General features: G+C 36.1%; 1 protein-coding gene across 1 annotated transcript; it reads right to left on the bottom strand.

Moving 5' to 3' along the window:
• Window positions 1-2,487: 2,487 nt before the first annotated feature.
• Window positions 2,488-23,421, bottom strand: yellow-c (L-dopachrome tautomerase yellow-c). The gene is made up of 3 exons (XM_069827935.1): window positions 23,242-23,421; window positions 13,403-13,695; window positions 2,488-3,643 (listed from the first exon to the last, which is right to left on the bottom strand). Exons 2-3 carry the CDS (start codon window positions 13,683-13,685, stop codon window positions 2,649-2,651), a joined length of 1,278 nt encoding a protein of 425 aa, XP_069684036.1. The 5' UTR covers window positions 13,686-13,695; window positions 23,242-23,421; the 3' UTR covers window positions 2,488-2,648.
• Window positions 23,422-23,806: the final 385 nt, after the last annotated feature.

Raw genomic sequence — 23,806 nt, 5'->3', positions numbered from 1 at the left:
AAATGGTTTGTCGTATAATGTGGCATTACAACTTTCCTCCCCCTCTCCTCATTTCCCCGCCGCAAATGTGACGTTGCACAGAGGCAGAGATAAAATCCGAGATCTGTACTTGTGCGCACGAGGCGACTATAAGCACTGGCACACACGTCACCCGTGATGTCACTATCTCCACCCATTGCTAATAAAGGTCAATTCTGCGGTGTTCGGGTAAAGGGGTATAAGTCATTTTTATCCAGGTGGAATTTTGTTCCCCAGATGAACACAGAAGTTAAATTATACAAGTGGGTGTGCAAAAATCAAAGAATACTAGCAGTTGATGTGTTTTATTTGTGTAGAAAATTATTTGTAATAAGGGTTCCAAGTTTAATTTTCATTTATCTCCGAACTCATTTTTATGACTTATCTCCCTTTACCCAAACACCACAGAATTTAACTAGATGTCGTATTAAGCTCGGATTTTGACAGCTACAATACTCTCTTACGTTGCCAGTTCCTTTAATAATGGTTGGGCTGAAAATGAAAGGGGTAGCAGGAATGTTCAAGAGTGAATTTTTAAATATATTTATTTGATTTATCACTTATTTCAAAATAGTAGTAATGTTCTCGGATAAAATTAAACATTGTACAATATATTTCAGACACTATTGTAATGAAATCAATGTATTATATTACGTAAGTATACTTTATTTGTACCAAGCTACAAAAGTACACATATTCGAAAACTGTGTAGTCTAATTCTGATCACAAGATTAACTAGAACTCTTAAGTATTATTACAGAGAAAGGAGATATCAAAAATAACTTTTTAACCTATTTTTATAGGTAGACTACATTATTTAATAACGAATTTAATAACTATCTCCTACAAGTTATATTTATAAAATCATATTCTTACTGCATACAGAAACACGTATGTATATCAGGTGGCAGTGTTGTTCCTGTGGGGATAAGTTCAGTTGACTCTTCTAAAATACTGACAAAGTGTATAAATTAGTTACTGGTTTACAAGCATGATGGTTTCTTTTATTATTAAACAGTGAAAAACAAAGAAAATGAATAAGATTATATACCGGTATTTAAATAGCGTTATGTTCAGCAGTATGAATGAGTTTGTGTATATTCCATATGTGAGATAAGGTGACTTTATGGTGAAAATATTCTGTGAAGAATTCACCAAATAAATATATGTATTCGAGAGTGGTATGTTCCGCGGTTATGAAATGAACTCTACTAAAACAATAGATTTGTATTTCTGAATTCTATGGGAACAGAATTCTTTAACAGTTCACCAATAATAGTAGAGAAAGGAATCCTGGATAAACCCTATATAATGGGTCAGAGATAAAATCTTTAATATTTGCTTTCTACTTACATCGTCTATCTGCCTAATAGAGACTATTAGCTCATGTTTATAGGTGTCGATCAGTGGCGGTTCCTCGGGGGAGGGAAGGGAGGAACGTCCTCCTAACATTTTTTTTTTCTTTTGAAAGTCAATACCAAATAAAATATGTGCCTTGAAATTCGAGGAAGATTCGATAATTTTTAAGTTCTCAGCTATAAGAAAACCTCGGTTGATCGAGTTTTAAACGACGCGCGCTCATGTGTTGTAGAAAACTGAGAGAAAGATGCGAGATTGTCTGTGTGGAGGAAAGGCACTCCATTCCTCCTCTACTGCAGTTAACACACATAGACAACAGCACACTAGCGGCCAGAGAAAGAAGCAGAGTTTTAAAGCAAGTAAATGAACGGAGAGGGAGGAGATCCTCCTCTGAATCAGTCATGGGGAGGAAATAGAAACTGTCTAGTCATGCAGCAAGCTCGCTACAGCTGCTATCAAACGATGTTGCATTCAACCAGACTATAACACATCTAGGAGGAGGCACAATAAAACAGTTTTAACGCAAAGCTATGAAAGATACCATATGAACTTTTTTAAAAATTATAAATAAAAAATATTATTCATTGCACTTTATATAGGCTACTATTCATGGTTTGAAACTTTCAAGGATATTTGAAAGTTAAAGTTGGGTTTATATAAAACAATAGAAAGTAGTTAGTTCTACGTTAGTATCGCAGGTCTTTTGGCCCCTGAAATTCACTTCCATTCATTGTCTACTAGACAGGGCAACAGCCACAGGACCTGACATTCTTCAAAAGCATGTGATACTGAACTTGTAAAATGTACATGTGGCAACACAGACCACGTGGGTGGGTGCAGTGTTCTCGCTTTACTCAGGTTATTTTCCATTCCCATTTCCGTAAAATGGTTCCGGTTACGAGTTAGTAGCTAGTCTCTTCCATCACGTGTGATGCTGTAGTGTGCGCGAGAAATGCTGCGAGGTTGTGAATTTCCTTGTAATTGTTAATTTGTGCAATTATTCAAGAATGAATGAAAGTGAAAACATAATATATTTTGTAAAATTTAGGAAACTCAGGTTACAAGAACAGATTATTGCTATACAGAAGGGAAGGCCAACCCCAACACTACCTGGTCTTAAATGTATGCATGTAGGCTATTTGTAGCATGTTTCATTCAAGAAGGTATCATTTCGTGCTGTTAACTTCTTTCCTCCTCTTAAGAAATACGCAGGAGCCGCCACTGGTGTCGATATATTTTTTGGGTATGAAGACCACTCTGAAAAATACGAATTAGTGTTCATGTATTTCGCAAACAGTATCTTTTATTATATCCTTAGTAGCGCCCTTGAAAATGTAAAAATTGACAGTTTCTGAATCAAGGCCTCTGTAGATAAATACTGGTAGACGATCGGTCAATACATACAAATTACCTTCACGATCTACTTTCAGATCATTGGGGAAGACAAAGGTTTCATTGTCAGACGTAACAAGACCCTGATAGTCAGGACTGTATTCCTTGCTCTTTGAATTCCAGCAACCCACACCATCCCTGTTTACTTGTGTGTAGAAGACTACTCCTGTTGACTCATCAAAGAAAGAGGCACTTGATTGTGTTTTGGGACCTCGAGTGCCTAACAACTTGAATTCTTCGAAGTTATGAGGATCAGTCGCTATTGTCTTATTCTGAAGAACCCTAGTAGAGACAGCAAATTCGTTTGTACTGGAAAGTGCGTGGAAATATGCTGTTTTGAAGCCATCATCTTGTCGAGGAGAAAGTGCGAAAGAAAACACTCCATCCGTCCACTGGAAGTTGACACCTCCAACAGAATAATTACCATCCAGCGGATCAAAGTGGAAATAGTGATGTTTAATTCTCCACGAATCATCTTCCTCAAGGCTGTAAACTATAACGCCGTAACCACCGAGGTCAGGAATGTAAGCATACGCCTTGCTGCAGTCACTGGCATCTACGTCAACGATGATGTTTGCAAAGAAAGAATCTTCTTTCAAATTTGACTGCTTCAGTGTGTAAGTATGGAGTAAAGAATCGTTGTGAAGATCATAGATGAGGATTCGCGGTTGTGCCAACTGCTCTGACTCTCCTACGACATCGTTCAAGCCCGTGTCCATCACCCACAAACGATCACAGGCATCTGCTCTCAAACGGAACACCGATATAATATGTGTTCCATTCTCAGTGCTATTTCCTTCTTCAAGCTTATGTTCGGGTAACTTATTGCTGTCCCAATCAGGATACGGTATCAGCTTGGGGGATTTGTTATCACCTGTAATGAATAATAATAATAACAATAACACAAACAATACTACATGATACAAAGTAAAACATATCTTGATTACAGGGATCATGATAACATTGTAAGTTTGAAGAGTAGCGTAAGTTGTGTACCAATATGCCTGAGTTAAATCCCAAATCTCTCCACAGTACATGCCTCTCGGTTCACTCTCCTAGCTTCACATCATAATCGTAATACACGTTCACAGCACAATCTGTTGCTATCAATACCACATCATCAGACATCTCTATACTCAAGTTCTTTCTCAATAGCCATGGCCCGCTCATGGAATTCGCTGCCGCTGGAAATCAGGGGTAGTCTTAGTCCTCAGTTGTTTAAAATTAGGTTGTTTAGAAATATTTTAAATGCACAGAATTATTTTAGGTATAATTTTTATTTATTATTATTATTGCTATTATTATTATTATTATTATTATTATTATTATTATTTTACACAGTCATTACTTTATTTTTCCATTAACACTTATACCTAGGTAATTGTCATTGTCTCAATGTAACACTTGCTGTGCTGATCATACTAATTGCACTATTCCTTTAGTTGTGAAATTATATTCATATGTATTAATTCTTTATTTTAAGTTAATACTGTATACTAGAATGTATTTTCCTGTTTGTGATTATGTATCCAGTCTCTTTTTTATTATATATTTTTTATTATTGTTATTTTAAAGTTAATACTGATTGTGTATATGTATTCAATCTCTCTTTTTTACTTAATTATGTTTATTATTATTTTTAAGTTAATATTTGTATACCGGTATGTATTTTTCTGTATGTGATTTGATCCTGGTTGAGTGGAAGAGAAGGCCTGATGGCCTTAACTCTGCCAGGGAAAATAAAACTATTATTATTATTATTATTATTATTATTATTATTATTATTATTATTATTATTATTATTATTATTATTAAGAGAAGGCATAATATGCCACTGTTGACAGTGATTCGTCTGTCGGACGGGGACGATAAGTCTGTCAGCCCTCTTGGTCCTATTCCACACGAGTACGCTACGTGCCGGCATCAGGTTTCCCCTTCTCCCTTCATCATCATCCTCATCCATTCCCTACACTACACTTACACATGCACTCACCCTAGTACAAGACATAAATCTTCACAAATACACATTATGCATAACGTGACCCGCCGAAGTGGTGTGCAACCTGAAAAATGGGTGACAATCCTGCCATCTATCTGCAATATGGGGAACCCGAATCACGTAAATGAAGGGGATAGGCATTAGATTCACACACTCACATTGTAAGCTTGTGTTATAGACGTAATATTTATCTTAAACTAGAAAATAAATTTTAAAACTTTACTGTAGAAAATATGTTGACTTCCCAGGCCTTTAATTGAGACATTTAAGTCAATAACATTAAGAAATGATTAGCAGGTTGCATCTCTTTAAAAACTGAAAAGGAAGGGAGTATCCTGATAATGTCACAGGAAATGTAAGTGCAACATTTTAACAGAAAAAAAAATTCATTACTATTATTAAATTCACTGTGCAGAAATCTGTACAAAAACGGGTACATCACTCTTTTCAATTTTTTATTTCTAATTTACATAAATTTTAAAATATTGTAGTCCAAGCTACAGGCGCACACCGGTATTCCAATTTTCATTTCAGTAGCGCAAAACAGAGTGTTAAAGAATTAAAAGAAAACTGTTGGAAAAGAGTTAGTTGGAATCTTATTAAATGCAACATTCTAATTTCATGTTATTTATGCAGAAAACATGCTTATAGAAGTAAAGTTTCCTGCTCAACAAAATACCATAAGCTATAACACAATCAGTTGCGGTAAATTAGTTTTGTTTTAAAACACAATTAAATTGGACAGATTTAGTCTTTGTTGCGAACGTAATAACGTTTATTTCGAAAATATTTAATAATGATAATAATAATAATAATAATAATAACAACAATAACAATCATCATCATTTACTATAAAAATAACAAACTACAGCGATTATTTCAAATCTCGATATCTACTTTCGATACAATCTGTGCATTAATGTACATGATGTCACACCAGACGCACATTTACGTAATGCCACCAACCAGTTTTATTAACACAACTTTCTCCCTGTCGCTGAACTTTTGCTTTCATATGACAGAATGTTTCTCTATACGTATAATTTTTTTTAGCATTTAGTATTATAATTATATCTTGTGCCATGTTTAAAATGTCCTCGCCTGTAATCATCATCTCTTAGATATTCATAACAGAAGACGTGTTTAAGAAAAGGAAACCATTGTAACCTTCGACTTCAACTTCAAGGAGTGCAAGTAAGGAATAGGCTATTATTGACTCTATTATGTCTTGTAAGTAATACGACGTTGCCACTTCTTATGAATGACTGTCACTTAGGTCTTGTATACGCTTTGCAAACTATAAAATAGAAAGAAACGGCAACTCCGTGGAGCAAGATCACTGCACATATTTGTCCTACACCCGGTGTCCAGCAAACACTGATGATGTTATAATAATATGAAGGTGTTTATTGTAAGCGAGGGTTTATAAAACATGGCGTATATTACAGATATATTGTAAATGCATTGTTTACAGAAAATCAACCCATTAGTTCTCAAAAATGTATCATTGACGTGTATTGGATACTTCATCATATTAATACAAAGCAAAAAAATTCTCTACATTTCATTGCGCCCCCTTCTTTTAGTTACACACTACAATGCCTCACATTCTGATTACAAGGAAGTAAGAGCTATGAATTCTCTGAAGTTTCAGCCGTATTTGATTTTGTATTTCAATATTAGTCAGCGATGTATGAGGAGTTCGGTATCAAAGTTGGACGATTCCATTTTTACTTTTTTTTTTTTTTTTTTTTTTTTACAGGAGAGGCGAAAAACTAAATGTCTGAAAACCAATATCACCATTATATGCACATTTTTCTTTAACATTCTCATGGGTCATAGAAACATTTTTTCAGTACCAAAATGTGATTAAAATTAATATTCAGGTCGCAATTTAAGTTTAAAAAGTGGAGTTATCCATCTCTGAAACTAAGTCATGGAGTTGTCTGTTTTTGAAGACAAATGAAGCCATATTTAAAGTGGAGTTTTCTGCTTTTGAAACCATATGAAGACATATTTAAAGTGGAGTTGTCTGTTTTTGAAACCAAACGAAGCCATATTTGAAGCGAAATTGTCTACTTTTGAATCTAAGTCTCTTCTAACTCGGTTTCAAAGCAAATTTACGTAAAACAGTACTTATTCATCCACAAACCGATTATACAAACAATCAGCCATGTTGGATTCGCGATGCGTGGTGGAAAGAGATGGTACGAATGTGGGCTTCTCATTGGCTACTGAAGGAATTGTCCTAACTTGAAACCAAGCCACAGTGGAGTTGTCTACATTTTGATTCTAAAGCGCACGATTAAGTGCTATTTTCGCTCTGTTCTGTCCGTTTTTGAACATAAACAGTTCCAGAATCGCATTCAGAATATAAAATTCTATGAGAGACAATCGATATCTCGAAATCGCAAAAAAACTGAGTTGTCTAACTTTGATACTATGCTCCTCGTATCTTCAAACATGTCGACAATCAATATTACTAATGATGAAGGAATCGATTATTGTGTAAGAAGGTTACTTTCCAAGAAATAGTATACAAAACAAAACCAAATCCCTTGTGCGATAGTTCATGGAGCGCCAAGGCCTATCAGCTGACTATTAGCCCCACGTCCGCATGCCTAACAGAGGTGAACGATCATCCAACCAGTACGGGAATAACGTGTAGTCAGCACGATGATTTCCCAGTCGTTCGAAAGCAGATTTTGCTACTCGCTGTAGCTTCCCAAATTCATCAAAATGCAGGGTGGGCACTTGTCCCATATAACCGGCCAATTTTCATGAGAAAATTTCTTCCCCGATGAAGATTCGAACCAAAGCTCATTCTGTAACTCTAGTCCAAATCATGTCACCCTGGACCACGCAGCTATGGCGCGGGACAAAGTAATAGTACATACTATTTGTAAATTATTTATTATACTTGGCATAAGAATTAAGGAATAAACTTTTAATGTGAATTGATTAGAAATCATTGTCCGATAATCTCGTAGTTTACGCAATTTGTGGTTAAGGATATATATTACCCAAGATAATGAAACAGCATTATGTTAAATTTAAAAGGTTAACATTTCATTATTAAAACGCAACCCCAAACAAGAGTAAAATATTTTGCTCCGGCGATGTGTAGAGACAAATAATTTAGTTTTTATGTGCTGTAGTATACGTGGGACTTGAAGATTTGAGGTTAAAATGTAGCGCAATTTTTTGTTTCAAATGAGTTATGAAGAGAACTGCCTTATCATTTCCGAACTTCATTGATGATTCCATCTGTAAGAAAATAATGTTATTTTTCTGCTATATTTGCCAAAAATATCTTTTTTATATAAATGTAAGAATTTCATATACATATTTTAAAAACTAAACTATGTAAGCGAAATAATTTGACTATAGGACTATTATTTGTATACATCTGAAGTTTGATTAGTGTAATATATTACTAGTCAGCGATGTAGTCTATGCAATGCAGCGGGAAAGGAGCTGGCCATTCTACCCCATTATATCCTGGCTTAATTGCCTCATAAGTGATGCCTTGTTGGTGTCATTTGTGGGTTCAGACCTGTCTTCGGAGAGTTCATTAAACAAGAACAGGCCTAAGTCTGCGTTCGGCGAAGTTTCCCGTTACGACAATAACCTGGCTTTTTCAGAGTCCGCCTGAAGACTAGACAACCCTTCGTATACAGAAGTAAAGCATGTTGCCTAGCAAGATTGCATCACACGACAGACGTGGTTTAACCTTCGTTGTGAAATCGGTTAGTATTTGTGATCCGTGGTATCTCAGATTCGTTTTTTTATCTGAAATTAATTTTCACCGCCAATCTTATATTTTTTTATTACTATTCTGAATAGGAAGACGAATTTTAGAGCTACGTCGATCTGAAAAATTATTATATAGCCTATTATGCTGACCCCTGCTAGGTGCATTCAGAACCTACACTAGCAGGTCGCGCTGAGTTTCCATGAGTATACAGATTTCGAATAGACAATCCTTCACGCCCATGAACCAGCTTTTTCTGTGTCGCTAGCCGGCAATCGGGTAGTAGGCCTACTAAGGAATGTTGCAAAGAAGATCGGACTGAGTGATTTGATGTCTAACGTGGGAAAACTATTTCTAATAGAAAAAGGAGCATCTTCTGCGGACCTCTGGAAAAAGAACTAAGGAAGAAAGTACCTGTGGAGTAACGGTTAGCGAGTCTGTCCGCGAAACCAGGAGGCCCGGGTCCGATTCCTGGTTGGGGAAAGTTACCTGGTTGAGGTTTATCCCGGGGTTTTCCCTCAACTCAATATGAGCAAATGCTGGGTAACTTTCGGTGCTGGACCCCGGACTCATTTCACCGGCATTATCACCTTCATCTCATTCAGACGCTAAATAATCTAAGTTGATAAAGCGTCGTAAAATAACCTACTAAAAAAAAACTAGTGAAGGGTTTTGTGTGGAGTGTGGCATTCTACGGAACAGAAACATGGACATTACGACTAAGTGAAGAGAAGCGACTAGAAGCATTTGAAATGTGGATGGTCACCGGCGTGGCTCAGTCGGTTAAGGCGCTTGCCTGCCGGTCTGAAGTTGCGCTCGGGCACGGGTTCGATCCCCTCTTGGGCTGATTACCTGGTTGGGTTTTTTCCGAGGTTTTCCCCAACCGTAAGGTGAATACCAGGTAATCTATGGCGAATCCTCGGCCTCATCTCGCCAAATACCATCTCGCTATTACCAATCTCATCGACGCTAAATAACCTCGTAGTTGATACAGCGTCGTCAAATAACTAAAAAAATGTGGATATGGAGAAGGATGGAGTGTGTGAAGTGGACAGAGAGAACAATAAATGAAGCTGTGTTGGAAAGAGTAGGTGAAGAAAAAATACTGCTGAAACTGATCAGGAAGAGGAAAAGGAATTGGCTGGGTTACTGGCTGAGAAGAAACTGCCTACTGAAGGATGCACTGGAAGGAATGGTGAACGGGAGAAGAGTTCGGGGCAGAAGAAGATATTAAGATATGTGGATCAAATGAGGAGACAAAGAGGAAGGCAGAAAATAGGAGAGATTGGAAAATGCTGGGTTTGCCCTTGGGCAGAATACTATGAATGAATGAATGAATGAATGAATGAATGAATGAATGTGGAAAAACTCAAGAACTTCGAGAATAACTCCAACTGTAACCTTGTCCGTCACAAATGGATCTATGAATTCAATTTTAAAAAATCCAGGCCTGAGAGAGTTTCCAACACGAACCGCCTGCGTGACATAATGATGGTAATACCAGCGAATAGGGATTGTAAAGAATGGACTCTGAGCGAATTTTCCTGTGTTTTGTTTCTCTGTGCGCCAGCGGCTAGTTCCACTTTCAAGCGCTAGAGGTAGTGTAATCGAGCATACGCTAAGATAATAATTGAGAATAGAATTAAGGCACAGGATCCAAACATCGCCTACCTTATTGCATAATCCAGTAACGCTTTGTTTCAAATAAATTCAGGTTAACAGCTTTTCCTTATTTCTCAGTGACAAACTAGTTGTAATAATAATATTTTATATTTCAGATATCATAAATTATATTATAAAATAATATAATACATTATAAAATTAAGTATCGAATTCGTTTAATATTTGTATATAATATAATATAATATAATATAGGTATATGGTTTTACTTCTCGTAAGAGTTTTGTTTTTCCATTTTCAGCGCTATCAAATCATTACATATTTTAATTGTTGTTGGGGTCAACGTCTGAACTCTCATTATAAAGGAACTCTAGAGTCTAGACATTACAGTTAATGAAGGATTTATTATTTTATGGATCCAATTTATTTTATTTGAGTACATAATGTACCTAGATGTATTAATTGTATGTGTTATATTTCCGCTATGTCGACTGCTAGCTGGTGTGATGTCAGCGCCAACTCTAGGGAGAAAGCAGAATCTGACGCTCTAGCAGGCTTGAAGGTCATTGAAATCGGTCCGGCTACATCAAAGGTACCGACGCGAAGTGTCCATTATTTATAATCCCTATTCGCTAGTAATACTATATAAAAGCTTTGGTCTAGACTAGTCACCATCGATGGACTGTGACGTCACCTTAGCCTGCCCTAACGCCCGCTATACTGATGTTTCGCTGCAGCGGGCACAGCGCGAGTCAGAGTTTGGAGTGGCGACTCTGATAATTCTTCCTCATATTGATCAAATTAAACTTAAAGTATTGTGATTACCTAATACTGGTATTATGTTACAATTATATAAAATGTAATATAGTATTGGTTAATGCATTTTACACACGTGTGTTTCAATGCAAAATATGCAATAGAAGAGTTAAAAAAAATGACAACTGTAACGAAAGCCTGTCCCTTTACTAATATTATTGAACTCTGTTACAATGAATTGTACTCAGTCTTTCAGTAAATATTTACATAGTACTTAAAATGAAACAAACACAAATTCGTTAAGGGACGATTAGTGAAAATATTTAGGCTACTCATCTTCTATAATAATAGTTTTACGGGATTTTGGGCCTCTTTCTTACGTATAGTACGGATCAGCTTACCTAATAGCCTAAGGGTGAAACCTAACCATTTTCCCCCCATTACTACAAATGATAGTGGATTGTGGTGATTTTCTAGTTTGCAGGTTGAATTTTCTTTTGCCAACTTCGTTTCGAATTTCGATACTGACAAATACTACAAATGGTAGTGATTTTGTAACTGGTAAGTTGGCAGCTGAGACAAGTATTGACAATATTTGTCGGTACTGGAGTTCCATGAAATTAAAATTGTCCTAGATTTCTGAGCCGGTAACTACAAGCTAGTGAAATTTGAACATACTAATATAATTAATTAATATCAGTATTAATATTAATACATAATAGTCATTTTATGTGTTGCGTTGTGGTTATAATTCAAGACTGTAGTCAGGCAAGTTTTCGGAGTTAGTACTATTAATTTCATGTGGTCAAACAAAATACAATTTTAGGTTAGGTCTCGTGAGTCAATTGTTTAGTCAAACCAATGAATTTCGTATTGCCAGACAAAATATTTGACATGTTGATTCCTTTCCCGTATAGTTTTCCTACGAAAATATGTTACAAATTATTGAATTATTTATAATAACCTTCCAACATAAAGTACGGTAAGTAAATAAGTCATTTTGTACGTAGGATCGTGTGATATCTGGTAACAGTTGGCAACACTGACAAGACGGCAATATTTGCTGTTCAGAAACTGTTCTTATGTGACCCTCACTATAGTAATTGCTTAATATTATGTTCTATGATCTGGGCAGTGCATGAATTGAGGAAACGTTGTAGATTGTACCCAGATGAATTATTCTATGATGAAATTTGCTTATTTTCATTAACGAACAACACACAGTGCGCTCTAGGCTGAGATTTAATTATTGTTTTATATTTTATTACTCCAAATGCTTACATTATGTACTAATACACACGATTACTTCTCTACATATCCCTGGTATGGATTAGCGGTGGAGAGCGGAGGAAAGTCCAGGCGTTCTTATAGTTATGCCACTATTATGAGTCCTTTGTGCTACATTCAAATTTCGACGTAGGCGAGAAATTTTCAGCAGACTTTGTCTGGAGCCCTCTATCAGGGATAGAGTTCTTTTACGCATCGCAAACCTGCAACCGGACCATCTACGTATATTTAGATCTTTCCAGGACCCAGAAGAAGTCATGCAAAGGATTTTACTACTCTTAAAAATACAACGCCTTCGGCCGTGTTTGAACTCATGACCGTCAGCTAGCATGGAAACCGTTAGATTACCGAGGTCGACTGTAAGTATACATGTGCACGCATAATGACATCATCAACTTGCTCCTCTAACTTAAGAGTCAGTTCATCTGTTGTTTGTTGGTAGAAATTGAATAGAAACGCTGCTGCAAACCCCTCGTTTAACATTTAACCTATGCGATGTCTTTCTTTCTTCTGTTATGAATCGGATGAGAATAACTGTAGAAGATAAAGATCCATGATTTATGTTATAGGTAATAGCAATATAAGCTCCTCGACAATATTTTATTATCTTGATGCAATGAAGATTGAACATTTGGGAGGAACACCTGTTTCTAATATTATTGCAAGAATAAAAACAACTGATCTGATTACCTATTGAAATTACATTCTCATGAATTTAATTACAGTGGACTCTCCTAAGTTCGACAAAACAGAATTTAAAGTTCAGTCCAATAAGGGTGGTGGGAGTGGCGGGTGAAATGCATATAAATTCTTATTGATTAGCCATCAACGAATACAGTACTGTACTTGCATTTCCTGCCCGCCCCGAGACTTGTTTGTGCACTTCTAGTAGTACTACAGTAGGTTTCGAAAGTTCCGTCTCACAAACGGCACAATTCTCAATTAGAAAAAGAAGAGTTCATTAATTTAAAATAGTGGTCAATATGGATGTCCTAATCAATAAAATATCCTGTTTTCCTTTAACAAAAGTATCACTACAAGACACAGAATCAATCCCCATTCAAATGGCAAACACATTTCTTAGTGCCCGTATAGGGGCGTGTCTAATTCTCCTACGTAAGCAGTCGAACTATAGGATGTCAAACTTGGTTTCTGTCGACCTTAAGAGCTTCCACTGTACAATGAAGGCAACCAGATATAAAAAGTTTTACACTCACCTTTCAGAGAAACGTAATTTACTGTTGCAGGGACGCCAGATTTCCATCGTGGAACCGTGACAAACAATTTGTCCTTCCATATTTCAAGTCCCAATGGAAGATTATTTTCTGGCATAAATTCTTTCGATTCTTTCGCCTTTTTACATGTTTCATCATCAGGATAATCGAAGTCGACATAATTCCAATGGAACACTTCTTCCAACTTGGTGTTTTTGGCGTAGGATAACGATGGCAATAGTACCACGAACAGCAGCAGTGGCAATTGAGGCCACAGGGAAGCCATGTTTACGTTCCTGTGACAAAAAATACACATTAATAATCACACGAAACTAAACTTTTAAGATTTCATATAATAATGGATGCTCTTTCCACCGCTGTCCAGCCACGCCCGGAGAGTAAAGATGCATCATTTTGGGCGGGAGGTTGGATGAACTCAGGGTATGTTTATTTGCCTTGACTACGAGTTCAAATTTTGTGATTGTATTATGGTGGCGAAGTCAATAATTTAATTTTTGAAATGGGAGCTTTCGGAAGGGTAGAACTTACTTAAGATGAGTAACTCTAGTATGTTCTGTCCCATGCCGTTGATGTTATGCGAACAGATAATTATTGATCAAAGCAAATGCTTTAAATTTAAATATTTTTTACTATTTGACTCACTATTCATTTTCTTTTGTCCACCATTGAATTACGTTGTGTTATACTGCACTGTCATTGTATGAGGCAGAAACATGGATATTACGAAGAAGTGAAGAGAAGCGAATAGAAGCATTTGAAATGTGGATATGGAGAAGGATGGAGAGTGTGAAGTGGACAGACAGAATAAGAAACGAAGCTGTGATGGAAAGAGTGAGTGAATTTTTTAGTAGGTTATTTTATGACGCTGCATCAACATCTCAGGTTATTTAGCGTCTGAATGGGCCGTATTCATAGACATTCTTAAGGCGGGCTTCCGGTGGATGATCAGCGTTTTTCGTATTCATAAACCAGTGTTAGCGATAGGATATGATTTGAATCCTGTACAAGTAACCAGTGGATAGCCGGGGCTAGTTTAGCACGGTTGTAGCGCGTGCTGCGAAATGTCTATGAATAGCACCCTATGAGATCAAGGTGTTAATGCAGCTGAAATGAGTCCGGGGTCCAGCACCGATAGAAGAGTGGGTGAAGAAAGCATAGGGACAACATTTTATTTTTACTTCAATTTTTATTGCACCTGAGTTTTTGAATGTATTTCACTCCCACCTCTTCTACTAATGGAGTTCAACCGTCCTCCACACAGATCCAAGCCCGCATATACAGTCATAGTAGCCTTACCGTCACAGTACGTTCCAAAAATATGTTCGCGTTTTCCAGTGACGAAAGAGCTTTCAATATTGCATCATTTTCCATTTGCCTACGTCGCATCTCGGTTTCCCCCACCTGCTTCTATTCGCCTCACTGTAAATGCTAGTGGCTGGGCTGTCTTAGCTCTTTTCTGGGAACATTAATTTCTATTAGGAATTGGACGTCTACGTAATATTATACCCATACAATTGTTTAAAATAACTTTAAATAAAAGGGCCTCGTTAAGTAATTAACTGTCACGTGATTTCCTCCCTTTCTACGACGCTGCGACGTAACCACTTGGACGTACAGTAGATAGCATGTCTGAGTAATTTTATCTTTTCGGATCGGGCAGAAGTGAAGATTTAATTTACAGTACGTAAGGTCTCTTTTATAGAGTAGGTACGGAATTATTTCAACAGGAGTTACTGATACAAAGTACGAATCTGGCAATTGGAATTACGTACAATAGTCTATAGTGCTATAATATGCATATTAGAACTGAAGCCTGTATCGAAATGAACGGCCACCATTTTAAAAAATGTGTTTAAATATCCATATTATGATTATGTTTCAATTTAACTTCTTTCTCTATAGTGTACGCTAATGTGCTGTAGACAGTATAATATACACTGCATAGTGAATACGTCCGCATGGAAAGCTCAGTTCGTGAGTAAAAACACTCATTGTTAATACTGTACTGTATTTTGAATAAACAAAAACCTAATGAAAATTATGAAACTCAAAATCGCGATATTTCCTAGTTTACGTAAATGGATGAACTACTTTTCTTCTCTCCTATATCTAGTAAAGTACTTTGTATATTACGCCAGTATCATCGAACTCCAGTCGTGAAAGGGGGTAGCAAACGGTGTTTCTGGTTCTTAATCGTTGATCCAAAGGTACAGCCAGGTTAATATTAGAAATGTTAGTAAAAATAAAATGATGTCCCTGTATAATGCTGAAACTGATATATATGATCTAGGCTATTAGCCAACCGAAACCAACGTGACGCCCCTGCAGTAAAGCCTCATTCACAAACACAACATTGACATGAAACTAGAAACATTCCAATAAATGCGTTCAATAACAAACACTTTCACATGCATGTAAAATTAGAAGCTTGATAGCTCCAAGCTCGTAAGTTTATGTTAAAGTGATTAATTCAGCTAACCACAAGACAGGTGTGATGTGATAATGGAAGATTCAAGATCGAATAGAAGCCCTAAATAAATCTTTTCTTATTTTTCCACTATTCTCCGCCCTTAAGCGTAGTAGCACTGAAAATCTTAATTAAATATTATAAATACTGACGAAACTCCATGATACGGATTGTAAGAAAAACTTATTGTCTCGTCAACAACACAAGCGACGACTTCGTTTTCGAATAGATTTAATAAATGACAGAATCTGAATTCCTACTGAAGGATTAAGTAAGTATACCGTGGGTTTATTAATTTTTTTTTTCCTTTAAATAATGATGCCTCCTTCCCACAGAACGATTACCGCGTGAAAGAAAACTCTGCACAGTTACGATTTACTTCTAGTTCATTTCTAGACAGACAGACAGACAGACAGATAAATAGACAGGCAGACAGACAGACAGACAGACAGATAAATAGACAGGCAGACAGGCAGACAGGCAGACAGGCAGACAGACAGACAGACAGACAGACAGACAGACAGACAGACAGACAGACAGATAGATAGATAGATAGATAGATAGATAGATAGATAGATAGATAGATAGATAGATAGATAGATAGATAGATAGATAGATAGATAGATAGATAGATAGATAGATAGATAGATAGATAGATAGATAGATAGATATGCATATGTATTACTAATATAAATGTCGCAAAGTTTTGTGTCTGTGTATGTACGCAGACCTGTAAAGAGAGAAGTTTTATATAATATTCTGATTGAATTTGGTATTCCAAAGAAACTAGTTCGATTAATTAAAATGTGTCACAGTGAAACGTACAGCAGAGTCCGTATTGGCCAGTTTCTGACGCTTTTCCAATTCACTGAGGGCCAAAGCAAGGAGACGCACTATCACCTTTACTTTTTTACTTTTCTCTAGAATATGTCATTACGAAAGTGCAGGATAACAGAGAGGGTTTGGCATTGAAAGGGTTACATCAGCTTCTTGTTTATGCGGATGTCGTGTATATATTAGGAGAAAAACCACAAACTATTAGGGAAAACACGAGAGTTTTATTTGATATAGGTTTGAAAGTAAATCCCGAAAAGACAAAGAATAAATGATTATGTCTCGTGACTAGAACATAGTACGAAAATTAAATATACAGGGTGGAAGTGAAATAGCCTTCCAGATTTCCAGAGCGAATAGCTTATGTTATATGCAGACTAACAAAAATCTATAACATTATATGTTTTTCCCAAATGTTTTACAATCTCTTAACTATTGCGAGTAGAATCGTGATTTTTCTCCATATCGATAGAAAATCTAATAAAGAATAATTTACCCATCTGGCGCACTTCAATATCGTGAAAGTTTTTCGTGTAAATTTAATTTTAAAACCTCTAAATGCAAGTCATTGCACGAAGTTAGCGAGTGGCAACGTCTAGACAGAATGCAGCTTACGTACGGAGACTCATCAAGTTCGTTGACCTCTTACACCTGTATCACGAGTAGAGTGTATTGGCGACGATGTTTCCAAATTCCTCCCTCCCCGAAATAAAAGCATTATAATCTATTATACGAACTCTACAGCTTCACCACCACCACCACCACTAATTAAAATAATCAATTCAGTGAGTTTCCAAGTTCCTCCCTCCCCGAAATAAAAATATTATAATCTGTTATACTAACTCTACAGCTTCAAAATGTATGAAGTTCTAATTTTACTGAATAACATGAACCTTGAACGTCAGAATTCATAGCATGTGCGATGTTCATTATCAAGAAGCAGAACGTATTTTTACTTTAGCATTACGCGTTTTTGCTAGACAAGGACAAGGACTTTCTAGGAACTCAATGCGTCCAAAAAGTTGACGTTTTTTTTTTTTTTTGGCTTTCTACTATTTCACAATGAAGGTCAGTATCTCACGGATAGGAAACATGCACCATGACTTTAATAATTATTTTACAACAACGGAAAAAGGCTGCATACGTTATTCTTATAACAACACCAAAAACAATGCGTGAATCTCTAAAAACTCCTTTAATAATTGTTGGTTACGAAACCTGACAGGAAAAGAACGAGATTCAAGGACTGACTTAATGTGACTGTGATAAACGTTCGAATTATTAGAAAATACGTATAACTTATGGAAGGAATCACATACCGTATTGTACGGTGTTTGCCGTTTGCGGTTATGCAAATTATATTACTCGAACATTTATCATGTCTCGTTAAGTCAGTTCTTTTCCTATCGGGTTTCCCAACCAACCATTCTATCATCAAATGATTTTGTCAGACAATTTTGTACCCACACACTGTACTGGATCTAAGTGGCTACGCCTCTGACTATACGTGCAGTAGACCTGGATTCGATCACTGAAAGACAAACTGAGAATTAATTCCCTTTCTTAAAGACTGCTTATAATTATGGTACTTTTACGGTGTCTTTCTTGTGCATTATTTCATTTTGCTTGCCTATGAAATACGTTGCCACAAACAATTTTTGTGAGTTACTTTTCGATTTTTTTTTATTTTAGTAGGTTATTTTACGACGCTTTATCAACATCTTAGGCTATTTGGCGTCTGAATGAGATGAAGGTGATAATGCCGGTGAAATGAGTCCGGGGTCCAACACCGAAAGTTACCCAACATTTGCTCATATTGGGTTGAGGGAAAACCCCGGAAAAACCTCAACCAGGTAACTTGCCCCGACCGGGAATCGAACCTGGGCCACCTAGTTTCGCGGCTAGACGCGCTAACCGTTACTCCATAGGTGTGGACTTACTTTTCGATCCACCCTTGTATTTAATATTGCAAATTTCATTCAAAATATATGAGAATTGCTGTATGATACAAGGTAGATGAACGGTATGCCAAAACCATTTTCTCAGTACAAGTGGAAACGTGTATTTTCGTGAAAATGTCGAGACCTGTTTTGTAGTGATCAAAGATTTATTTTAAAAAAATTCGCCCCTAATAAGGGTGACAACAAGGATCCAAAGCAATGTTGACAAAGCTTTTAAAATCATCTTTGAAATGCCGTCTGAAATGTCGCAACATTGCGTTGCTTTGGTTCAAATATACAGAGTGTAAGAGGTATAAGTGCCATTATTTTAACTGATGATTGTTCATGTCATAAGGAAGAGAAAATGTCCTCACAATTTTTTTCTAATTGCAATATTTAACTAATTATTAAAGGTTACAATATTAGGCGTTTGGCAACGTTGCTGGATGGGGAGGAGGGAGTTTACAAGTACACGGTACAACTCAAGCGGATACAGACATACCGGTACAAAACAGATGCTCTGTTCTAATGCAGGGGCGGACCGTTGTTTACATAAAACGAACAGCAAATACAAACTTTCAATCCAATTGATAGAACTTTAGGGTAAATTTCCATTTAATTTAACAATATTGGGAATATTCGGCCATTTTTTTATTGTGCGTCTAAAAAATAAACAATAATGGTTTATAGAACAAAATCATACGAATTCTTTTTTTAAATGCAACATTTTAATTTCGCCCGCTTCCATAAAGCAGTACATTTTTTAAAGAAATTTCTGTTTGTGTGATTTTCGAAAGGAGGTAAGAGATTTATAGTTTCTAATAATCTTTGAGAAACCGCTAGAAAAGTTCGCCGATTAGGTAACCTTCATTGTGGAAAACACTGACGGTACATCTTCTTGCATCACTTGTATTACGACGACTTTCTCCATAAGTTAATAATATATGATATTCCTAAACTGTGAATGACACTGTAAGTTGTTTATCGAATACCCTGTACCGAACTGTCATCCGCTCGGCAGTAGAGCTATGGACAGGGAGCTTGAACTCAGTTGACTCGTACTTACTGTACGTCTATGCAGAGTACTGCCTGCTGAACACGTTGCCACGATTCTCACGCCAGAATATTAACAAATTTAATGATACAATTTTATTTAATTTCACGAAAACGTAATAGAACACACAAATATGTATTTAAACTAATATTAACTCTTTGCTAGATATACCTACTGATGTAATTGTTTTCGTAATTTTACTAACGATATAAGCAGTATAACGCGAATAAAATAAGAGAAGATTTTTTTCTGGAAAAACTATCAAGTTTTGACCCTATGTTGTACGGACATTTTTTGATCCTATAGACCAGCCGAGGCGAAAATGTAATCGTGCGCAGAGCCATTGTGTAACCTGCAACGTGCGTAGCACCTATGGAGGGAGGCGGACACCCGAAGGGGAAGTGAAGCAACTGTCTGACTTATTAACGGATTTTCATTTTCCTTACGTCAAGCACTTAAATATAATTTTATACAGTATTAGGTTACGAACTAATGTTTAGTACGTGTAACGAAGAAAGAAATGAAAAAGAAAACATAGGACACATCACAACCTAAAACTAACGATCTTCAGAATGTCTCTGCGACAGAGTTTCAAAATCAGGAATGATGTCACTTACTGCGAGTCGTGGTTGATTACGAAGGTATTTGTCTGTCAGTCGTGATCTAAATTTGGTTTTTACTGTTTTCATTGTTGAAAATAATTTTTCACAAATGTAAGTTGCTGCTTCAACGGAGCACGCGAAAGAACGAAGCTTCGGATATTTATTTTTTGATAAAGATTTGAAAAGTTCAACATTTGCCAAGTCCTTACAATCATCTAGCTTTCTTCTAACATTACATTGTAAGTAAATCTGTGAGTTTAAATTGAAGATCTAACCGCATTATTCGTACATCTGCTGAAATAGGATCGACGTACAGAGATGATGATGATGATGATGATGATGATGATGATGATGATGATGATGATAATAATAATAATAATAATAATAACAATAACACTTAACCTTTTAATCTTTCATGAGTGACATGTACAGTAGTATAATGCCGTTTTATGTTATACAACCGTTTCCTCATAATACTTGTGAACAAATCATACATTTAATATTCTCATCATATTGGCAGCAAAAAAATGCGTCCTCCCATCCTACTTGAAACTTTCGTTTTTGCAGAGGTGCATGGTTTCGAGAGAGACATATGCCACTCGCAGGTCAGAGACAAATACAAATGGAACGGAGTTTGACTCCAGTGAGTGAGAGGGTGGGGGTTAGGAGTGGTACGAACCAAGAGAAAAGCACAGCTATCATTGCGAGCCACAATGTGCTCCCTAGTCGCATTTTCGCCACGGCTGCTATAGACCGTTTCCGACGACTGTGAAAAGGACGACACTCATACCTCTTACACCCTGTATGTGAAATATCCCCATGATGCTTACCGTTCTTGAGTTCATACATTACGTGCACGAGTTGTATACCTGGAGGGCATCATCATGTTCTCTTTAAATTACCGGTTTGCATGTTTATTGACGTCAAGGGCACCGAACTCTGTAATTTTTATGCTCGAATGAAATTAGTCAGATCTGAATCAGTTATAACTGTTGCTCAACCGATTCCTGAACGACATGAAGGTAGAGCAACATATTATTTCATGTATATAATTTAAATGAACTCTACCTATATTCAGAAACTGCAATAATTACTGTTTTTCCTTCATGTCCCCATATCGCATACCAAGTAAAATTGTGTCGTAACTCGAAAATTTTGATTTATTAAAGATATGCTATTTCCTAGTAAAATACTGTTGTAAAATATTTTAATAAATAGGTAGCAAAACCTTTGATATATCACTATTTTATTATTAGAATTTCATACTTCCAACCAGTAAAACAGCGTTGGAAAAATTTAAGAAGATAATATATGATTTTCGACACAAGACAATATTTTACTGAAAGTGCAGTATGTACGTATGTATAAGCCTAAAACTTGTTCTCCAATTCGTAAATTAATTACTACTATATGACCAAGGGAGTGATTTCTCCTTTAATAAAACAATGTGTATAGAAATAAATGGCAAGTCTTTTCATACGCGATGCGATGAGAAGTTTAAAATGATAACATCGGGGGCATCACATCACAAGGATGTATCAACAAATGCAGAATTATTGAAATATTTGAATGGAACCAATTTATGTTTGAAAACAAACGTTTGAGAATTACAATGGGCAAGAGGAAGGATCAAAGAATGTATCTTGTTATGTAGACAAGGATAGGAAAATTATTCTACATTTAAATGGCTCTAATGTAAAGGTGCAATTTTGTTGATACGCTCTTCTAGTGTGATGCTCTCAATATGGAAACAATGTAACAACGATGAAATGAGAATTGCAGGGGAAACATACATGCGAGGTAACTCTTCACACAATCACTATCATACCGGTACGTTTATACGCCCATCACAAGACCGGACCCTGATCTCTATAGTGAAAATTTCTAAAATAATAAATAGTGCAAGAAACTACGAACAACCTGTTGTTATCTCCAATAACCCTTTGGTATTTTGTTAAGTTTGTACAGTGGTGGCTCAGTCGACAGAGCACTGGCTTACAATGACTGAGGACCCGGGTTCGAAATCCAGGTGATGGAGCCGTCGTATTAAAAAAAATTGGTGGTTCTTCGTATTTATTGATCATTAAATAATATTTTTTAACGTGTTTTATTATATTACTAGCCATACCCGTGGGCTCCGCTGCACTTGTTGGAAATAAATAGCCTATAAAATAATTACATACAAACATTCTCTGTAAAATAATACTGAAAAACACCAAGGCCGCCTTAAATAGACGGAGTCATTTGTTTCAATTTCATTATAACCATAGTCGTTCCTGTAATAACTCCTATGTGACATATTTATCGATTTTCAGATTTTTCCTCTATTAAATAACTTAAATAGTGATACAGCAAATAATAAAATCTCCTATATGTAATTATATTTATTTCTTTCGAAATTGTATGAATTCACGATAACACTGCCATAGAATGAATAAATGTGTTTTTTTTTTCCTACTGAAAAATTTTATATTTTGCACATACGAGTTATTACAGGAACAGGACTTTTCTTATATAACATTTTTTTACAAAAGTCAATAATAAGTGAGATATTTAGATTTAATTCAGGCCCACTTATAACCCCCCCTTTAAACAAAGTATTTTGAATGCCATATAGCCTAAAATCTAAATTACAACGAACTTAATTTATATTCCAATTTTCATCGAAATCCGTTCAGCCATTATCGCGTGAAAAGGTAACAGACAGACAGACATAAAAAACAAAAATTTCAAAAAAGGGATTTTCGGTCTCACGATGAATAATTTAATACATGTTAATACCAATTATTTTTTGAAAAGCGAAAATTACCAGAAAAATTTCGGTTAGAGATTTATTATTAGTATAGATTTTACATACAATACTTATAAAGTTAATAACTAATCCCTTAAATTAATTGACATATTCAATTAATGGGTGTACTTACAACTTCAAAAGAAGCGTTTAATGGGTAATCTTCTTGCTTCCTAAACTTCAACTGACAGATTCCAACTGAAGACTTCTATTTCCACAGCCTCACTTATGATACTGGAATTCTGGCTTATTCCCCTTCCAGTCTTACATTATATATTTCCCTTCTCCCATTGGTTCTCTCAACTAACTACCAGCCAGTCACTAGGCTCCTAAATCTTGCTCCTTCCATCCATTCAACACAATACATACACATACACAGATACACACACATACGTTAATTGCCTCGACAGGTATTCGCATTTAACCTTCAATTCCACTTTTTATACCAGCCTGTGCAGGGAGTAGTCTAGTATCGAGGCTGGAAATGTCACTTTCTCTTCCTGCTTGTACATAAATTTGCTCATTGTTAGTCCATTTCCTGTATAAACGTTCTTTTGTGTAGCTTCTATAGAGGTGGGAATTGTGGAATCGCGCTGCACTCTATGGATGTGAGACAACATTATCTCATTATATTCTGGATAAGAGGACAGAAGCACTGACCGGTAGGCCACTAATAGCTTTTCTTAAAGATATAACTA

This window comes from Periplaneta americana, chromosome 6 (genome assembly GCF_040183065.1).
Source record: "Periplaneta americana isolate PAMFEO1 chromosome 6, P.americana_PAMFEO1_priV1, whole genome shotgun sequence".
NCBI lineage: Eukaryota > Metazoa > Arthropoda > Insecta > Blattodea > Blattidae > Periplaneta > Periplaneta americana.
Note: the sequence above shows the minus strand (reverse complement) of the source record. Positions and strands in the feature narration are given on the sequence as shown.